We start from the raw sequence: 21,645 nt of genomic DNA on the forward strand, positions 1-21,645 counted from the left end.
GACGTGAGGCCTGAATGAGTTAGCATATGTAAACCAGCCCCACAGGACAATGACCGGCACATGTATATAAGTGCTATGTGAGTGTTTGCTGTCATTTTTACCATGAGCCATAAGGAAAAGGAGTTAAGGCAAGTATATACTAATGAAGCAGGAAAAACAGAACCCAATATACAATAGAATACCTCATGGGTAATCGAACAGTTATGATTACTTATGACTCAGATAAGGTAGCTTAGCTTCTTTAACATGGTAGGTAGGAAACCTGGGATTTGAACTCAGAGCTTCCTGACTCCAAAACTTGTAGTTCTTGCAGTTATCTCCTTGAGTTGTCCTCTGGAAACCCACAGAAAGTTTTGAAAATCTAATGCCTTGGGGCACCTCAGTGGCACAGTTGGTTAAGCATCCAGCTCTTGGTTTTGGCTCAGGTCACGATTTCAGGGTCGTAAGATAGAGCCCATGTGGGGCACCATAATCAGAGTCTGCGTGAGTTTCTCTCTCCCTCTGCCCACCGCCCCCATAACTAAATAAATCTTTTTTTTTAAGATTTTATTTGTTTATTTGACAGAGAGAGAGAGGGTACAAGTAGGCAGAGAGGCAGGAGGAGAGAGAGAAGGGGAAGCATGCTCCCAGCTAAGCAGAAAAGCTGATGCGGGGCTCAATCCCAGGACCCCGAGATCATGACGTGAGCCAAAGGCAGAGGCTTTAACCCACTGAGCCACCCAGGTGCCCCAAAAAATAAATCTTTAAAATAAAAATACAATGCTTTACCACCAAACTCAAATTCTTTAATTTGACTTTAAAAAGAGTTTTTTTTTTAATATAATTTTTTATTTTTTATAAACATATATTTTTATCCCCAGGGGTACAGGTCTGTGAATCACCAGGTTTACACACTTCACAGCACTCACCAAAACACATACCCTCCCCAATGTCCATAATACCACCCCCTTCTCCCAAACCCCCTCCCCCCAACAACCCTCAGTTTGTTTTGTGAGATTAAGAGTCATTTATGGTTTGTCTCCCTCCCAATCCCATCTTGTTTCATTGATTCTTCTCGTACCCACTTAAGCCCCCATGTTGCATCACCACTTCCTCATATCAGGGAGATCATATGATAGTTGTCTTTCTCTGCTTGACTTATTTCGCTAAGCATGATACGCTCTAGTTCCATCCATGTTGTCGCAAATGGCAAGATTTCATTTCTTTTGATGGCTGCATAGTATTCCATTGTGTATATATACCACATCTTCTTGATCCACTCATCTGTTGATGGACATCTAGGTTCTTTCCATAGTTTGGCTATTGTGGACATTGCTGCTATAAACATTCGAGTACACGTGCCCCTTTGGATCACTACGTTTGTATCTTTAGGGTAAATGCCCAATAGTGCAATTGCTGGGTCATAGGGCAGTTCTATTTTCAACATTTTGAGGAACCTCCATGCTGTTTTCCAGAGAGGTTGCACCAGCTTGCATTCCCACCAACAGTGTAGGAGGGTTCCCCTTTCTCCGCATCCTCGCCAGCATCTGTCATTTCCTGACTTGTTGATTTTAGCCATTCTGACTGGTGTGAGGTGATACCGCATTGTGGTTTTGATTTGTATTTCCCTGATGCCGAGTGATATGGAGCACTTTTTCATGTGTCTGTTGGCCATCTGGATGTCTTCTTTGCAGAAATGTCTGCTCATGTCCTCTGCCCATTTCTTGATTGGATTATTTGTTCTTTGGGTGTTGAGTTTGCTAAGTTCTTTATAGATTCTGGACACTAGTCCTTTATCTGATATGTCGTTTGCAAATATCTTCTCCCATTCTGTCAGTTGTCTTTTGATTTTGTGAACTGTTTCCTTTGCTGTGCAAAAGCTTTTGATCTTGATGAAATCCCAAGAGTTCATTTTTGCCCTTGCTTCCCTTGCCTTTGGCGTTGTTCCTAGGAAGATGTTGCTGCGGCTGAGGTCAAAGAGGTTGCTGCCTGTGTTCTCCTCAAGGATTTTGATGGATTCCTTTCGCACATTGAGGTCCTTCATCCATTTTGAGTCTATTTTTGTGTGTGGTGTAAGGAAATGGTCCAATTTCATTTTTCTGCATGTGGCTGTCCAATTTTCCCAGCACCATTTATTGAAGAGGCTGTCTTTTTTTCCATTGGACATTCTTTCCTGCTTTGTCGAAGATTAGTTGACCATAGAGTTGAGAGTCTATTTCTGGGCTCTCTATTCTGTTCCATTGATCTATGGGTCTGTTTTTGTGCCAGTACCATGCTGTCTTGATGATGACAGCTTTGTAATAGAGCTTGAAGTCCGGGATTGTGATGCCACCAACGTTGGCTTTCTTTTTCAATATCCCTTTAGCTATTCGAGGTCTTTTCTGGTTCCATATAAATTTTAGAATTATTTGTTCCATTTCTTTGAAAAAGATGGATGGTACTTTGATAGGAATTGCATTAAATGTGTAGATTGCTTTAGGTAGCATAGACATTTTCACAATATTTATTCTTCCAATCCAGGAGCATGGAACATTTTTCCATTTCTTTGTGTCTTCCTCAATTTCTTTCATGAGTACTTTATAGTTTTCTGAGTATAGATTCTGTGCCTCTTTGGTTAGGTTTATTCCTAGGTATCTTATGGTTTTGGGTGCAATTGTAAATGGGATTGACTCCCTAATTTCCCTTTCTTCTGTCTTGCTGTTGGTGTAGAGTAATGCAACTGATTTCTGTGCATTGATTTTATATCCTGACACTTTACTGAATTCCTGTATAAGTTCTAGCAGTTTTGGAGTGGAGTCTTTTGGGTTTTCCACATATAGTATCATATCATCTGCGAAGAGTGATAATTTGACTTCTTCTTTGCCGGTTTGGATGCCTTTAATTTCCTTTTGTTGTCTGATTGCTGAGGCTAGGACCTCTAGTACTATGTTGAATAGCAGTGGTGATAATGGACATCCCTGCCGTGTTCCTGACCTTAGAGGAAAAGCTTTCAGTTTTTCTCCATTGAGAATGATATTTGTGGTGGGTTTTTCATAGATGGCTTTGATGATATTGAGGTATGTGCCCTCTATCCCTACACTTTGAAGAGTTTTGATCAGGAAGGGATGCTGTACTTTGTCAAATGCTTTTTCAGCATCTATTGAGAGTATCATATGGTTCTTGTTCTTACTTTTATTGATGTGTTGTATCACATTGACTGATTGCGGATGTTGAACCAACCTTGAAAGGGGTCCTCTAAGCAAAGAGAGAGCCTACAAGGGGTAGATCAGAAAGGAACAGAGACCATATACAGTAACAGTCACCTTACAGGCAAAACAATGGCACTAAATTCATATCTCTCAATAGTTACCCTGAATGTTAATGGGCTAAATGCCCCTGTCAAAAGACACAGGGTATCAGAATGGATAAAAAAACAAAACCCATCTATATGTTGCCTCCAAGAAACTCATTTTAAGCCCGAAGACACCTCCAGATTTAAAGTGAGGGGGTGGAAAAGAATTTACCATGCTAATGGACATCAGAAGAAAGCAGGAGTGGCAATCCTTATATCAGATCAATTAGATTTTAAGCCAAAGACTATAATAAGAGATGAGAAAGGACACTATATCATACTCAAAGGGTCTGTCCAACAAGAAGATTTAACAATTTTAAATATCTATGCCCCCAACGTGGGAGCAGCCAACTATATAAACCAATTAATAACAAAATCAAAGAAACACATCAACAATAATACAATAATAGTAGGGGACTTTAACACTCCCCTCACTGAAATGGACAGATCATCCAAGCAAAAGATCAGCAAGGAAATAAAGGCCTTAAACGACACACTGGACCAGATGGACATTACAGATATATTCAGAACATTTCATCCCAAAGCAACAGAATACACATTCTTCTCTAGTGCACATGGAACATTCTCCAGAATAGATCACATCCTGGGTCCTAAATCAGGACTCAACCGGTATCAAAAGATTGGGATCATTCTCTGCATATTTTCAGACCACAATGCTCTAAAGCTAGAACTCAACCACAAAAGGAAGTTTGAAAAGAACCAAAATACATGGAGACTAAACAGTATCCTTCTAAAGAATGAATGGGTCAACCGGGAAATTAAAGAAGAATTGAAAAAAATCATGGAAACAAATGATAATGAAAATACAACGGTTCAAAATCTGTGGGACACAACAAAGGCAGTCCTGAGAGGAAAATATATAGCGGTACAAGCCTTTCTCAAGAAACAAGAAAGGTCTCAGGTACACAATCTAACCCTACACCTAAAGGAGCTGGAGAAAGAACAAAAAAGAAACCCTAAGCCTAGCAGGAGAAGAGAAATCATAAAGATCAGAGCAGAAATCAATGAAATAGAAACCAAAAAAACAATAGAACAAATCAACGAAAGTAGGAGCTGGTTCTTTGAAAGAATTAATAAAATTGATAAACCCCTGGCCAGACTTATCAAAAAGAAAAGAGAAAGGACCCAAATAAATAAAATCATGAATGAAAGAGGAGAGATCACAACTAACACCAAAGAAATACAAACTATTATAAGAACATACTATGAGCAACTCTACGGCAATAAATTTGACAATCTGGAAGAAATGGATGCATTCCTAGAAACATATAAACTACCACAACTGAACCAGGAAGAAATAGAAAGCCTGAACAGACCCATAACCAGTAAGGAGATTGAAACAGTCATTAAAAATCTCCAAACAAACAAAAGCCCAGGGCCAGACGGCTTCCCGAGGGAATTGTACCAAACATTTAAAGAAGAACTAATTCCTATTCTCCTAAAACTGTTCCAAAAAATAGAAATGGAAGGAAAACTTCCAAACTCATTTTATGAGGCCAGCATCACCTTGATCCCAAAACCAGACAAGGATCCCACCAAAAAAGAGAGCTATAGACCAATATCCTTGATGAACACAGATGCGAAAATACTCAACAAAATACTAGCCAATAGGATTCAACAGTACATTAAAAAGATTATTCACCACGACCAAGTGGGATTTATTCCAGGGCTAAAAAGAGTTTTAGTAAGACATAATGCACATACCTTAAAATCTACCTATTTTGAGTATGCAATTCAATGTTTTATTCCTATATTCATAGGTTGGACATCATCCCCATAATTTAATTTTAGAACATATTCATCCTGAGATGGGCCTGACAGCAGAGTTTCTGAGGTCTTAACTTCAGGGCTACATACCCTATAGGAGTTCTTGAATGGACTTTGAATGGTTCGTGAACCTTTTCTAGGATCCATAGCTTTCCTTACCTTTCCGAAACTAATAGAGATGGAGCCCAGGTAGTCTTACAAAACTTTAGACTGGTGGGTTCTCAAACTTTAGGGTGCTTTCAAATCATTGCGGGCGCTTATTAAAATTCAGGTTCAAATTTAGTAGGTCTGGGACACTGTCAGACCTACTATGATTTTGATTATAGGAATACCAACATTAGATAAGTGAAATATTATCTGCCCTACAATCCCATTCCTCTCATTAGTGGATCTGTGTTACCAACCAACCAATCAATAAACAAAAACCCTGCCGACACAAATGCAATCATTTGTTATTATTTTTTAAATTGTGTCAATAAAACATTTGTGGGCATTTGTTTTCTCTCTTGTTTAGTAAGTATGTACAAAATAGTCATGATTTTGCATCTTGGACCGAAAAGCCTAACGTATTCACTGGCTGGCCCTTAGTAGAAAAATTGTGTCAATCCCTAGGGTAGACCATGGTGTAAGACCACCTTGGAGGAGCGTACATGCTGTTCATCTTACTCTCCATAGCTCTTCAGGGCATTTGGCAGACACAGCATTACTCATCAGACTGAAAAAATACTAAGTATAAGAGGCAGCAAGTTGGCTGTATTTATGGATAATTCCTCCTCTAGAAGAGAGGTCTGGGCAGGTGAGAGTCAGTTGCTGGTTTAGTTTAAAAATAGAGCTCCCTGGGGGTTGCAAGGAATAGCTTTTCACAAAGGACCTAGTGTCTTCTCAGCTAGGTCATGTCATCAAGACTTGGGAAGCAAGATTCCCTAGGAGTAATTTGCTGTTCTCAAGAGAGCTTGGTTAATTGGGGTTGGAGGCTAGTTAGCTCAGTTTATGGGTAGAATATTGCATCTTCTTATATCAGTCTTCAAGCTCCTTAAGACTTCAGAGTTTGAACTTCAGGTTTTGAACTTGCAAGAGCTGTCTGACTGTGTGTTTTACCTGTAGGAAGACATTTCTGCTTAGCTCACTTTGACTCCTGTGAAAAGGATCTACTGGAACATGCATGAATCTTCAAACTTCTCCAGGCTTCTAGTAGTTTCCTGCACTATAATCTCTATTGTAGAACTTCTTCTCAGATGTCCATCTTGAAGTCTTCTTTCCTTTGGTCTTGATCAGTAACTTCAAATCTCCTAACCAATGGCTCATTTCAAGTTAGGTTGTCTGTCTGTCTGTCTATCTATCTATCTATCTATCTATAATGCAAGAGGTTGTCTATTCTTAACACCCATCCCGAATAATCTTTGTTACTGCAGGATCCATAATTACTGGTGAGATTTTAGCATGTTCCAGGGGGACGAGTACAAAACATGACCTTGAAGGAATTGGATTATACACTAAAATAATTGCAAGACTTACTAATTTATGTATTACTAGAAACTAGGATATTAGGGCAAGGAATATTTGATATAACACTGGATTGTGCTAAATTTATTGAGATAATACATTTTCCAAAGATTCTGGGTTTAGTGGGGTATTTCAAGTAGCTGGAGGTGTTTGTAACAGTTTACTCAATTGGTTAATTAAAAACTTAATGGTGGCCTATACAGACTCCAAGTGATATATTTGACTCCAAATCATTAGACTCAACTGCATCCACCACTGTATTGATAATCCCTTCTCAGTTTTCCATCAGCTCATTTGTTCCTTTGTCTCTTCTTTAATCATTGTTCCTTATGCTCCTATCCATGCCCTCTTACGTTCTCCCTTGCATAACTCTTGCCACCATATAGGCACCAGTGATTCCCAGTTAAAGGCTTCTAGTGTAGACTTCTCTGATAAACTCCAGTTCCATATTCCAGATGCCTTTCTGGATACATCTTTGTTGATGTTTGCCTTATAAGCACTTGGACCTCAACATGTATGGATTTCCATTTTTTTTCTCTCAACCTTTTTTGTCTTGTATTCTCAATCTCTGGCAATGGTATTACCATCAGCATTCCTAGGCGTTACTCCAGTCCTATTGAATCAGATTCTCTGGAGATGGACCCCCAGGAATCTGTTTTTGAACGAACCCTGTGGGTGATTCTTACATACAATAAAAATTAAGACCCATTACAGTTCCCCATGGCGGAAACCTTGGAGTCACACTCTTCTGTTCACCACTCACATCTAGTTGGTGGCTGGATCTTATTGGGATCATTCCCAAATATCTGAAAAATGACCCTTAGGTTCTTTCTCACTACCACAATTTAGTTCCTGATTTCTCCCTCACACCCCCTGCAGGAGCCTCCACATTGTCCACGGAGCTTCTGCCCTCTTTTTCGTATGATCACTGAGAACTGATGTCTTTCAAAACCCAGATCTCAGCTAGAAAGCTGACTCTGCTATTTCTTGTCTTAAAAGCATCTGACAGCTTGATGGCATGGGAGCAGTTTTCAGACTTGTTAAGGTCATGGAACTCTTTCTTCAAATAAAATCGGGCCAGGAAACCCAGCTTATAGACCTGATAAAAGCAGAGCTCCTCTGTTTGAAGCAGGGGTCGGCGCCACAGCCTTGGCCACTCAACTTGCCTTGCTGTGTTTCCTAAGAAACCATTCCCAGAGACACAGTTTGCAAAACACTGCATGAAGTCCAGATGCTTTGTTTGGATACCGTGTTCCTCCCTCGCTGGCATCCTCCTTCCTCGCACCTCTCCACCATTAACTCAGCCCCCAGCCCGCGGATTATTCACTATTCCCTGGACTAGTCATGTGTTCTTCTGACTTGTCCTATTTACTGTCTTCACATCCTCAAATGGCCACTCTCCTCTCCCTAATTGTTCTTTGCTTTGTGTTCTCAAAGCCAAGTTGGCATTTATAAAACTTCTTTTTGTGTTTATGTCTGTCTCCATTAGAAAAGAGACAAGCTCCTTGGGACAGAGCCCATGCTTTTTTCATCTGCGTATCTGCTAGTTCCAGCTCTGACACATGGCTTTTTTCATGTTCATTGCATGACCATTTAAATAGTCTGTAACCCATTCTGTCCATCCTTTGGGTTGTTTTGTTTTATTTTCCAGACAGAACATACTATAATGAATTAAACATAACTTTAAAAAATGGCTTTACTAACCTCAATTGATTTATTAACCTATATGACTCTACTAGTGAAATATTTTCCTGTTCAATAGCCAAGAATAATAATCCATGGATATATGCATTGTATATCATGGTGTATGAAGCTGAGTTAATATTGGTAGAATACATTTTTGACAACAATGACATTTGCTGCATTTTTTAGTGATGTTGTGTCGAATATGTGTTCATTGTCAAAGACAATTATAAAGAAGAAATTAAAATACAGCCATAATGTAACTCCCCATAGATAGACATAATATCTTGACTTATTTCCTTCCATTCTTTCTTCTGTAATATTTAGGTGTGTATGTATTTCCTTTAAAACTGAAACCGTACTGCCTAAGTAGTTTTATATCCTGATTTTTTCATTTCATATTATGAGCCTTCCAGCATGTTACCATATATGAGAATCTTAATATTGTTAAAAATCTTATTAATAAAAACTGTGGACTTTCTAAGCAATTTCCAAGAAGTTTGCAAATTCTTTTTTTTTTTAAAGATTTTTATTTATTGATTGATTTGACAGAGAGAGAGCACAAGTAGGCAGAGAGGCAAGCAGAGAGAGAGAGGAGGAAGCAGGCTCCCCACTGAGCAGAGAGCCCGATGCGGGGCTCGATCCCAGGACCCCGAGATCATGACCTGAGCCGAAGGCAGCGGCTTAACCCACTGAGCCACCCAGGCGCCCAGAAGTTTGCAAATTCTTAGTGGAAAGTCTGGGAAGCTAGAGAGAGACCTGTGAGTATTTTGTGACTCAAAAGGAATGGAGTAACATTTTAACTGATCTCTCTTGATGATGTATTGAAGTTAAGCAGAATGAATGGACAGGTCTCAAATGTTTTGAGCAACTGTTAGGTGCCAGATATTGTGCTTTAAGGACATTTCACATTTTATATACATTTTAATACATTTACATACAGTTTATATATTTTAGATACATTAATTCATTTGCGTATTCACAACAAACCGAGGAAGTGGACATTAACATTCTCATTTGACCGATGAATCAACTGAAATGCAGAAGCTTAAAGTAACCTGTCCAAGTTATTCTCTCTGGGGAGCAGAATTTTAATTCCATTCATTTCTGAAGATTGACACTTTCTCCAACCCCGACTCTGAGGGTGCACTGAGCCTGCATTTGATTCCAAGGGCTTCGTATTAGCAGTGATTGAGTCTGGCATATAAGCTTTTGGGTAACCGTAGTTTATGAACCCCTGAAATCTCTTTGTTAAAACATATGTATGCTTTTTTAAGGTAGAGAGTCTGTTGTTCTTACTGGTTGTCTAAGGTATTCTTCAGAAAGCTTTATGAATCTCTACTGCAAATAATGGAGCATCCACAAGTCTTGCAGAAATCCTTCGAGGAGACTTTCGTTTTACTTGCCAGGCTCTGCATTGAGAACATTATCTTTTCTTGCTCTGTTACTCCTTCATGTGTCCCTGGAATCCATGGCATCTGTTTTCTCTGGATACCCGCCAGTACCCTCATTCCTGTTTGTTTATAAGAAAGTCTCAAATAATTTCCATGTCTGCCAACTGTGCTACCATGTCACTGATTCATGTGTCTGCGTGTGTAAAATAATAATAACTCTTGCATGCTTCTCTCTTAACTGCTGAGCATTGCAAACCCTTTTTGCTTCTCTTTGCATAGCTAAAAGTGCCTCTATTTGTACTGATCCAGTACGGTAAATAGGCAGTCATGGTGCACAAGCAATTTTTTTCATTCCTATCAAAGAGCTGAAAGAATGCATGACCCTTGATCTTCAAACCGCCTGGTAAACACAGTCTTATACATCTTATATATTAGGAAGTGACCTATGCTACATTTGAGAGGGCTACAAATTCTTCCCTACTCCCATTCCATTGGAATCGAATCCACCTCCTTTAATCTGGAATGACTATAGCAATTTGTTTGACAAATAAAATATGGTGGAAGTAATGTTCTGGGTCTTCCAAGGGCAAGCCTTAAGATGTCTTGCAGCTTCTGCTTAGATCTTTAGAATTCTTGGTCTATGGGGGCGGAAGACAGCTGCCATGTAAAAATTCTGCCTACGCTGAGACTACCATGAGGGAGGAATCACATATAGGTGTTGTGGTCAACATCTCCGGCTGTGCTCCCAGCCAGCAGCTGACATCAAGTGCCAGAAATGTGAGTGTGTTGTCCTTACCATCCCACCTAGGCCACCCTTCAGATGACTTCAGCCCCAGCTGCCACCCGACAGCAGTCTCAAAAGAAACCCCAAAATGAGTGCCTTCCAGTTCAGCCCAGTCCACCGATGAAACTACAAAAGATAGTGATAAATTTCTGTTTTAAGTCACTAAATGTTGGGGTGGTTTGTTACTGAGCAACAGATAGCTGAAACATGAAGGAATGAGTGCCCTTACTGTATGCAGAGATAATAAGCCCCACTTACATAGAAGGTTTCCAAGGAAAATTCCAATCATTGCTTTCCCTCTTATATTTTGTATGATGGATCTTTCCCTTGTCCTTATGTCCTTACTGACAATGTTTTTTTTTTAATTAAGTGAAACAATTTTCTGTTCATTTTGCATACATCTGTTCTAAAGATGGAAATTTTTTATGACGTTCTGTAACAGAATTATTGGCAGAGTGTTAACTGTCTGATTAAATAGAACCTACCACAGTTTAAGAAGATGGCATCCGTGGTCAAGAGGCCACCATTATGTCATGTACAGTGATTTCAGTGGTAAATTCCACTCTAAACCCACTAACAGTGCAGTGGTTCTCACTGAACTGGAACCTTGTCCACTTTCTCCATCTGAAGCATCTGCCCTGAGTTTGGTTTCTTTTCCCCCTTCCATTTTTACATAGAGCATCACCTTAGGCTGATTCAATGTTCTCTCCTGAGATGATATTTTTATTTCAGTCATTGATTCTTCAATATTTTAGTCTTTATCTCATTCATTAGAAGTCAAAATGGGTCTCAAGTCTAAAATCATGGTGTTGACAGGACTTCCTTCTGGAGGCTCCAGGGAAGAATCCATTTCCTGGCCTTTTCCAGCTTCTAGGGGCTGCCTGCTTTTCTTGGCTTATAGACCCTTCCTTCATCTTCAAAGACCATCACTCCAGCCTCTACTGCTATCATTGCACCTCTTGTCCTGACTTTTAGCTCTACTACCTCCCCCTCCTAAGGACCCTTGTTATTACATTGGGCCCATCTTGATGATCCAGGATAATCTTCCCTTTTCAAGATCCTTAACCCAGTCACCTCTGAAAAGGTTCTGATGACTAGTACATGAGCCTCTTTGAGGTTATTATTCAGCATATCACAGATACCCCAGTTAGACTAGGAGTCAGTCATTTAGGCAGATGCATGTGGATACTTAGGAGTGAGCAGGTGAAGAGAGGAAAAGGTGTTCCAGTCCGAGTCTTGTAGGTAGGAAGATCTGGAGTTGAAGAAACCATGGCTTCTTTAGAAGAATGAAGTGTTGAATGTGGTTAAATGGTAGATGCGTGAGAGGGGGGTAGGCTAGAGTCAGATCATAAAGCGTTTTTTAAACCATATTAAACAATTTGAATTTTAAGGAACAAAGGGAAAACATTGAAAGATCCTAAGCTTAGGAGTAACAATGATCCAATTTGTGTTTTAAAGGAAATCTGATGTAGAACAAAATGGAAGCAGGAAATTGACACAGAAGAGCCCAAGTGGTATCACTTAATTCACAATATGTCTGAAACCAAAATTCATTATTGCTTATCAAAACCAGCACAGCTACCCAAATTCCCTATCATTGGCAATGTCACCTATATTCTTTTAAGGTCAAATTCTTAAAATTATTTTTGGCTTCTCTCTCTTCCTTCTAACCACACTCAGCCACCAAACCTTATTGTTTCTTGAAATTTTTTATTTTTATTTTTTTTATTTTTATTTTTTTTAAACATAAAGAATATATGATTACATGAATGTGTCTAAAATAATAAACAATATGGGGGGGTACCTGGGTGGCTCAGTTAAGTATCTGACTTCAGCTCAAGTCATGATCTCAGGGTCCTGATCTCAGGGATCAAGCCCTGCATTGGGCTCCAAGCTTAACTGGAAGTTTGCTTGTCCCTCTGTGACTCCCCCAACTTGTGCTCACCTGTGCTCTCTCTCAAATAAAATGTTAAAGAAAGAAAGAAAAGAAAATAATAAACAATATGGATATAAATTTCATTTCTTCTGTAACCCCCTAAGCTTTCATTGTTATAGGCAACTTGATTAACAGATCAATATATATTATTCTATGCCTTTTCCTTTGCATTTGTGTATATTATAAATATCCATATATTGATGGTATTGTGTTAGACGCATACATATTTGAAAGCATAACTATATCCCTTTTTTCAACTAGCAATGTAGTTTAGACATCCCCATGTTGGTACACATTTTTAAATACCTCACTTTAATATAGAACCATGGTATTGCTGTAACATGAGGCAATTTCAAAATTTTCACTGGATAATTATGCTACCATGAATATCAATACATACTCTTCACATATATACACAGGTATTTTTCTATCAGATGGATTCTTAAAAGTTATCAAAAGTGCACATCTTAAATTTTTTTATTTGAAAGATTTTTATTTATTTATTTGACAGAAATCACAAGTAGGCAGAGAAGCAGGCAGAGAGAGATGGAGAAGCAGGCTTCCTGCTGAGCAGAGAGCCTGATGCGGGACTCGATCCCAGGACCCTGAGATCATGACCTGAGCCGAAGGCGGAGGCTTTAACCCACTGAGCCACCCAGGCATTCTGCACATCTTAATTTTTAAAACTTCGCTGAGGTATGATTAATGCACAAAAAGCTGTACATATTTAATGTATACAACTTAATGAGTTTGGAAATAAGCATACAGCCATGCAATTATCACCACAATCAATGCCATAAGCATATTCATCACTTCTGAATGTTTCCTCCCATCCTCTGTATGTACATACATACATGGATGGATGGATGGATGGATGGATGGTTAGTTGGTTAGGACACTTAGAAATTTTTTAAGTATATAACACAGTGTTCTTTTTTTTAAGATTTTATTTATTTATTTGACAGATGGAGATTACAAGTAGGTAGAGAGGCAGGCAGAGAGAGAGGACGAAGCAGACTCCCTGCTGAGCAGAGAGCCTGATGCGGGGCTCGATTCCAGGACCCTGAGATCATGACCTGAGCCAAAGGCAGAGGCTTTAACCCACTGAGCCACCCAGGTGCCCCTATAACTCAGTGTTCTTAACTAGAAGCACGATGCTGTACCGTTGAACTCTGGGAATTACTCATCTAGCATAACTGAAACCTGGTACCCTTTGACCAATTTTCAAAGATTCAACTCATCCTCTAAAAAGGGTGATGAGAGGGGCACCTGCATGGCTCAGTTGGTTAAGCAACTGCCTTAGGCTCAGGTCATGATCCTGGAGTCCCAGGATCAAGTCCCACATCAGGACCTCAGCTCATCAGGGAGCCGGCTTCTCCCTCTGCCCCTCGCCCCTTTCATGCTCTCTCTCAAATAAATAAAAGCTTTTTAAAAAGGGGGGGGGTGATGAGAATTCTAAAGGCTCTGAGATTTTACCTTCCTTTCAGGCTAATGAGTATAGGCCTGACATGGTTTTACAGATGATGGTTAAAGACCTGCTACTCTTGGGTCAGATGCAATGGACTTTTATTCAGAGCACAGGATGTCTCAAGGGGTTTCATGTTGGCATTGCTTGCTCTTGTCCTCGAATGCTCGGGTGAAAATAGTCCATGTAGTGCATTTGTGTAATAGCTGAGGGACCCTGAACTTAGGGAACCTCAATTTTTTTTTTTTTATTACAATGAGCTGCCAGGAAATCTGCCTTCTTCCCTGGAGAGAGACTTGCTTTGTTCAACAAATCATAAGCAAATCTGTTCCTTAATCCATACATAGACACAGTGTCTTCCAAGGCTGGTCACTAAACAAAGGTCCTTGGAAGGATTGTCCAGAACAGAAGGCCAGCTAGTGGCTCTGCTCACAAGACATGGTGGATATGGAGAAGATCCACAGAAAATGATCTCACCCAGGGATTGAACTTCTCTCTCCTTCTGCCAGTGGGACATAAGCTTACCTATTTAGGCACACCCTCATTAAACACTGGATGGTACAGATTTTTATATCTTACATTTTTTTTTAAGATTTTATTTATTTATTTGACAGAGAGAGATCACAAGTAGGCAGAGAGGCAGGCAGAGAGAGAGAGAGGAGGAAGCAGGCTCCCTGCTGAGCAGAGAGCCCGATGCGGGACTCGATCCCAGGACCCTGAGATCATGACCTGAGCCGAAGGCAGCGGCTTAACCCACTGAGCCACCCAGGCGCCCCTATATTTTACATTTTTATAATTGAATGGGAAAGTTAAAATGTTTTCTCCTTGAAATTTGCCTTTATATAACTAGTGAGCTAAGTGAGCATCTTTTCATGTTTGTGTGATTTACTTGTGAATTGCTAATACTGTATGATGCCTGTTATTTGCCCCTTATTTTATTATTTTCTTGTACTTATCTTATTATATTTTCAAGATATTAATATTTTCCTGGTTTATATTAAGGCATCACTTGGTTCTTTTTTTTTTTTTTAAATATTTTATTTATTTATTTTACAGAGAGAAATCACAAGCAGATGGAGAGGCAGGCAGAGAGAGAGAGAGAGGGAAGCAGGCTCCCTGCTGAGCAGAGAGCCGGATGCGGGGCTCGATCCCAGGACCCTGAGATCACGACCCGAGCTGAAGGCAGCGGCCCAACCCACTGAGCCACCCAGGCGTCCCTCACTTGGTTCTTTTATGTGTGGCGGTTTCCTTCGTACAGTTATTTTAAATTTGTATGTGATCCTTTCTATGATGCTTTGGGGGGACATTATAGAATTTTATAGTCATAGTAGTTAAAAAGCATTTAGGGGAGCTGCCAAATGAGATTTAAGTATATCTTCTGATTTTTCTTTTGAATTTTTCTCTCTTCAATTTATTTAGATTTTTTCCTAACCATTTTTAAAAGATTTTATTTATTTATTTGAGAGAGAGAGAGGGAGAGAGGGAGAGAGCAGGGGAAGGGACAGAGGTGGGAGGGAATGGAAGAGGGAGTGAATCCCAAGCAGACTTGTTGCTGAGTGCAGGGCCCAACATGGGGCTCCATCTCACAACCCTCATGACCTGAGCTGAAATCAAGAGTCAGATTCTTAACTGACTGAGCCAGCCAGGTGCCCCACCTAACCAGTTTTTGGTTTTTTTTTTAAACATAGTTGTAGTCCTGTGAAAGAAGTAGGAAGATGTTTTCAATTTAGAAATAACAAAGTAGGGGCACCTAGGTGGCTCGGTGAGTTAAGCCTCTGCCTTTGGCTCAGGTCATGATCTCAGGGTCCTGGGATCGAGCCCCGCATCGGGCTCTCTGCTCAGCAGGGAGCCTGCTTCCTTCTTTCTCTCTCTGCCTGCCTCTCTGCCTACTTGTGATGTCTGTCTGTCAAATAAATAAATAAATAAAATCTTTAAAAAAGGAAAGAGCAATACCAAAATACAAGATGCCAAGATAAGAACTGAATAACATTAGAAATTTTTTTTCCAAACTGAATGTTCCATGAAACTTCACAGTTAACAATAGAACATCAGACACCCTGAGAAATTCCGTAGGAGAAAAAATATTTAATTTGATTTAACTGGACATATATGAAATTTTGTTGGACTAAAGAACTTTTAAAAAAATTCTATATAATATCTTACAACATCTTGTGGGAGGCTATTGGTCAATGGAGGGACTGGGAGGCAACCTCATTAATCATTAGAAGCAGGGTCCCTGAAGCCAAACTGCGCTGAGTTACTTACTACTCGGGCATGTGAATTAACTTCTCTAGGCCTCAGCTTTCTCATCTATAAAATGGGGGTATTAGAACTTATTTAGTGAAGGAGTTCTAAGGATTAGTTGAGCTATTTAAGTGTTAGTCATTTCTGTGAAACATTCCACTCTTGGAACATTGCTATAAAGCTGCTAATATAATTGGCCTCCCAATTAATGTTCAGAGAATCAATAACATTGTGAAATTAAAAAAAAATTCAGGGGCGCCCAGGTGGCTCAGTGGGTTAAGTCTGCCTTCGGCTCAGGTCATGATCCCAGGGTCCTGGGATGGAGCCCCACATCAGGCTCCTGGCTCAGCGGGGAGTCTGCTTCTCTGACACCCCCCCACACACACTCATGTTCTCTCACTGGCTTACTCACTTTCTGTCTCAAATAAATAATAAAATCTTTAAAAAAAATAATTCAACTACTGCACTGCCATTGAATGTGCCACACAGTTGTCCATGTAGGAAAAAACTGCGCTACTGAAAATAAATGCATGTGATTCCATACCACCAGCCCTTGAGTCTTTTGTCGTGAAAAGAACTATTTATTTCACTCCCCACGGCATCTTTATCTCTGTGGTCCTTGACAGACACGTGGATTCTTGCTGGCTCAGCCATTTGAAAGGCACTCTCAGGTGCATTTTGCATGTGCTGTTTCACGTGTATCCTGAGCATCTCTAAGTGTGCCAGAAATCTCCCACACTGTTGTGTTGTCACACAGTGACAAACAAGAAGCTGATTTTATTTTTATTAATTTCATCCTAAGAGCCCTTCCAGAAATAGTTCACTTTTAGAGCTGCATTTTAAGTACTCCTTAATAGGCTGTGTTCAACTCTTTCCTTTGACTAAAATATCAATCGGTATTATATTTCACTGTGTGTTGCTCAAAACATATTTGTGGAGCATAACAAATAGCATGGAGGACATGGGGAGTTAGAGAGGAGAAGGGAGTTGGGGGAAATTGGAAGGGGAGATGAACCATGAGAGACTATGGACTCTGAAAAACAATCTGAGGGTTTTGAAGGGGTGGGGGGTAGGAGGTCAGGGTACCAGGTGGTGGGTATTAGAGAGGGCACGGATGGCATGTAGCACTGGGTGTGGTGCAAAAATAATGAATACTGTTATGCTGAAAGTAAAAAATAAATTAAAAAAAACCCATATGCTTTAAAAAATGATGACTTTTGGTGATGCTGTGAGAATTTTTTGAAGATTTTGTTTTTTAAAGAGAGAGTCGGGGGAGGGGTTGAGGGAGAGGGAGAGGGAGAGGATCTCAGGCAGACTCTGCACTGAGCACAGAGCCCAATGCAGGGCCTGATCCCACGACCCTGAGATCATGACCTGTGCCAGAATTGGGAGTCATATGCTTAACGACTGAGCACACAGGCGCCCCAAGAATTTTTTGTTGTTGTGTCTTTTCTGGTGCTCAGTAGTTAATGACCTGTCCAAAGCTGCCTTTGCTTAAAGGCAAAAGAATGACTTAGAAACATTTTTGTCATCTTTTTAAATAGTTTAGCTCAGTTTGGCAAGGCTGCTGGGCAGAGAGGGGAAAATTCACATCTGAAATGTTCACGGAAATATTTCTGTTTAAGTGAACATATTGAAAAATAAAACAAAAACGGATTTCTTCTGATCAGACTAGTGTTTTACTAGGCATGTTTAACTAAATAATAATAATAATAATAATGAGAATCCGGTATTAAAAGGCACTGGTGATTGTTTCACTCTTTTTTCTTACCTGATGAAAGTGTGAGGGGGCAAAGGATTCTCCAGAAGGATCTTTGAACTAGCTGAAAAGAGGCATTAAACAATTATAGAGATTTAGGTGAATTCATCCCAGCCCAGATGCTGTCCTCCAAAGGGTCAGAAATTTCTTTTGGTTGTTATACAGATAACAGATTAGCCATAGGTTCAAATACAACCAAACACAGAGTGTTCCATTAGCAGGGCCCAGCATCCACTCCCCAGAAAGAGCTTTATGGCAAGCCAATTTACAATCAGAGGTGTCCAGGAGGAAGTGAAATTCAATGAAGAGGAAATGGAAATGGTTGTATGATTTGCGTGATTAATGTCATGAAATTTGCTAGATGGAGGCCCCATCACTCAACATGGACCATGCATGACAGGGAAATAAATGGGTTACCTTCGTTTTAAGGCCCAAGTGCTTTCCTTTTGGTCAGTGCCTGAATGGACATCATGGGCATCTAGCTCCTTAGCTCTCCTTTGTCTGTGCCCAGGCTCACCGTCTCCTCTCCAGAAGGACTATTATCAGTTAGATTCCATGTTACTAAATTAAAATCACAATTCAGTTCTACTTCCTGGAGGAAACACCCTCATTTTCTAGATAAAATTTTAGCTCCTTCTAATCTCCTTGACCACTCATATATAAATCCATTCTGTTCAGTCTTGGTACAGATGAGTAAAAATCTATTAGGGCTAATTTTGTTAATGAAACTCTCCCAGGGCCATTTCCTTTCCTTTATATCCTTGTATGATTTCCCATCTTCTCTGTCACTTTCAGAGGCTACCTTGAGGTGTTACTGCCTTCCCTTTTTTTATTCTCCAATGATTTGCATTTACGATCCATGGCAAGGATAGCCATAAGCTTCAACTCAAACATTTGGTGGCTCCTATCCCCTTGAATAACTTCTAATTACAATTCTACAGAATACTCACACAGGGCATTCAAATCTGAGATTTCAAATATAAAATACATTCTAGGGGTGTCTGGGTGACGCAGTGGGTTAAAGCCTCTGCCTTCAGCTCAGGTCATGATCTCAGGGTCCTGGGATTGAGCCCCACATTGGGCTCTCTGCTCAGCAAGGAGCCTGCTTCCCCTGCACCCCCCTCCGCCTGCCTCTCTACTTGTGATGCCTGTCTGTCAAATAAATAAATAAAATCTTTAAAAACATACATTCTAAGTGAACCTGTCTGTAATGGTAGCATTTTCATCCATGAGTTCCAAGTGGCTTTTCCATTTCAGTGAGACCAGATGTACAATGAAAGGGGTGGAAAAACCAGTTGTGTTCTTCATCTGAGGAGACCACAGTTGCCAATGATGTGAAAAACAAACCATTAACCTTTCTGAAGGCCCCCTTTGCTCTAACCGTGTTGCTTCCTATTCACATCAACTTGGGACTCTCAGATCTCTGCTGCTTCTAGGATTTTGAAGATGGAGGAAAGGCCTGGAGTCCATCTGGAAAGTCTGTACTGACCAGGGCAGTTTTCTCAGAGGGGGGCTAGCTCCTGGCCATATCAGAAGAATTTCAGTTCTGAGTTATTTCAGCCAAGTTATGGTTTGGTGTACAACGTATAGAACAAACACCTAGGGACTTTGGAAAGTTAGGCTTTGGACAAGACCCTGTCCTTTCTGATCTCCTGAGATTTTGATGTCAGCCTAGCCTTGTGGCAACTGGGAGGCCCCAAAGCAGCCTTTGGGTATCTAGTTATGCTTGGAAACCTAGCTATAATCAAGCAAACCAAGTGTAACTTGCACATAGACTCTAATTCATAGACCTGGGAGCGCGATTAAGGGACACTGTCAGGGGAGGAGGCCGTAGGCCTAGAATGTTCATTCTTATGGGGATGTACAGAGAGACTCTATCTACCAAGCTAGTAAAAGAATGTGCTCAAGAGTTAGGATGAGGAACAAGGCCCAGTGAGCTTCTTATGTTGGTAAGGGGAAGTTTTGGAACAGCTATTTTGTGGTATGTTATAGATACCTTGAATAATTCACATATATGTACATCATGAGATATAGTCATCCTGACAGTAAAACATTATCCAATATGGTTGAAGTTCCTGCATTCTCTTTGATCGTATCTCCGAATTCCCCTTGAAATCCCTTGTATCGATACTACAAATGTATATATTTCTAAATTAGACATAATGTTGCTACAGTTTTTTTCTTTCACATATATGCTGTCATTCTGCATGAAGTCTTCTGTAACTTGATTTTCTTTTTTTTCATTCATTGCTACGGTTGTAGGAAACCTTCCAAGGGATACATGTAGCACTGGTTCATATTTGTTTTCATATTCATATTTGTTTTGCCAGCAGTGCTTTTCATGCAATCATCCCAGCTGTGGGGAGGAAGGGAAGCAATAGGGGGAGGCAGTTAAGGAACAGCCCAGACTGTGCACTTGGTGTCCCACAGTGGTAACTCAGTTCACCCATGGGTCAGCTGGAAGGGTGGTAGCAGGACCGAGCTAGTAAAGGAAACTAATTATAAGGCAGAAAAGCTGAATTTGCACAGAGAACCTGGAATCAACTAAATATAAATAATATTTCATGATAATAAGCCATAAAATAAAAAATAATTTATTAAATAAATTACTTAATAATTGCCTGCTTACGATTAACTTTTTTTTGAGTTAAGTATATCACTATTTCAAACAATAGACACTGTGTGTGCTCTTCAGGAAATGGCCTAATTAATGTTCCTACCTAGTTTTTCTCTCCTTTGCCTTCTCTGTCTTCCCTGGGTTTTCTGGATTCTGCCCCAGCAGATATGATTCCTGCTCTGTGCTATTCTGAAGGACTGGCTTTTGTCACCATTGGTGAAACTTAGCTGCCCCCTGACTGGACACTATAGCAAAGGCTTTGGTGATCTTTCTCGGTTAGAACAATAAAGACTTTCTTGGAATGTAATCCCAGTGGTGTCTCTTTTCTGTGTAGCCTGGAAGAATACCTGATTAGCATCCAGAACTGTGGATATCAATTTTCCTGGAAGATTCGACCACCGCTGTTCAGAGCTGCTATTGGATACCATGTCTAAGAACTCGGAGTTTATCAATCTGTCATTTCTGTTAGATCATGAGAAGGAAATGATCCTGGGAGTCTTAAAGAGAGATGAATACTTGAAAAAAGTGGAGGACAAGAGAATAAGGTAATATATTTTTTAAAATTTTTTCTGCTTTTCTTGACTACTGTCTCTTTGAAGCAGGTTAGATCAGAAATTGGGCAACTGTGACTATGCTGGAGACAAATGTTGGTCAGTGACATTATGGGTCCCCAGCAGTAGCCCACACATCAGAGAATGTCTTGGATATTTTATCATTAGCTAGACGGGAGGATGGAATTGAGCAGATGATATGGTGCTGATGAAAATGCCGTTTGCTAATAATATCGTAATAATACCGTTTTTAGCAATTATTTGCTAATAATATAGTAAGCGGTAGTGAAGTAGAAGGCCTGCCCGTGTTTGAATACCAGCTCTGAGATGTATTGTGTGACCTTGTTCGAGTGACTCAGTTTCCCCATGCCTTAGTTCCCTCATCCCTAAAACAAGGATAATAAAATCGCCCACCTCATAGTATTGTTGCGAGGATTAAGGGAGACAATACACGTGTAGTGCCTGGTATGTAAGTTCACAATTATTTATTTATGATGCCTTTCTCAGGTCAGTCTTTCTGAGAATTCCTTCCCACCATAGCTGAGAGCAGAAGGGGATCTGGAGAGATGAAAACTCATTTTATCCCATCCATAACCTGAATTCTTAAAAAA

At 40.1% G+C, this 21,645-nt stretch overlaps 1 protein-coding gene across 6 annotated transcripts in view; it reads left to right on the forward strand.

Moving 5' to 3' along the window:
* SYTL5 (synaptotagmin like 5) overlaps positions 1–21,645 on the forward strand; it is a 140,915-nt gene that overhangs the window by 8,217 nt on the left and 111,053 nt on the right. For 5 of the 6 annotated variants that reach the window (XM_013057493.2, XM_013057496.2, XM_004754886.3 and 2 more), the window contains exon 2: positions 20,818–21,028. In XM_013057493.2, the coding sequence (XP_012912947.1) occupies positions 20,910–21,028 (119 nt within the window). In that variant the 5' untranslated portion in view covers positions 20,818–20,909. Of the gene's footprint in view, positions 1–13,055; positions 13,095–20,817; positions 21,029–21,645 lie in introns of those variants that run through there. The other variant, XM_013057494.2, reaches the window with a different exon arrangement.

The sequence above is a fragment of the Mustela putorius genome, unplaced genomic scaffold (genome assembly GCF_011764305.1).
Source record: "Mustela putorius furo isolate JIRA1106 unplaced genomic scaffold, ASM1176430v1.1 tig00003836_pilon_pilon_pilon, whole genome shotgun sequence".
In the NCBI taxonomy this organism is placed as follows: Eukaryota; Metazoa; Chordata; class Mammalia; order Carnivora; family Mustelidae; genus Mustela; species Mustela putorius.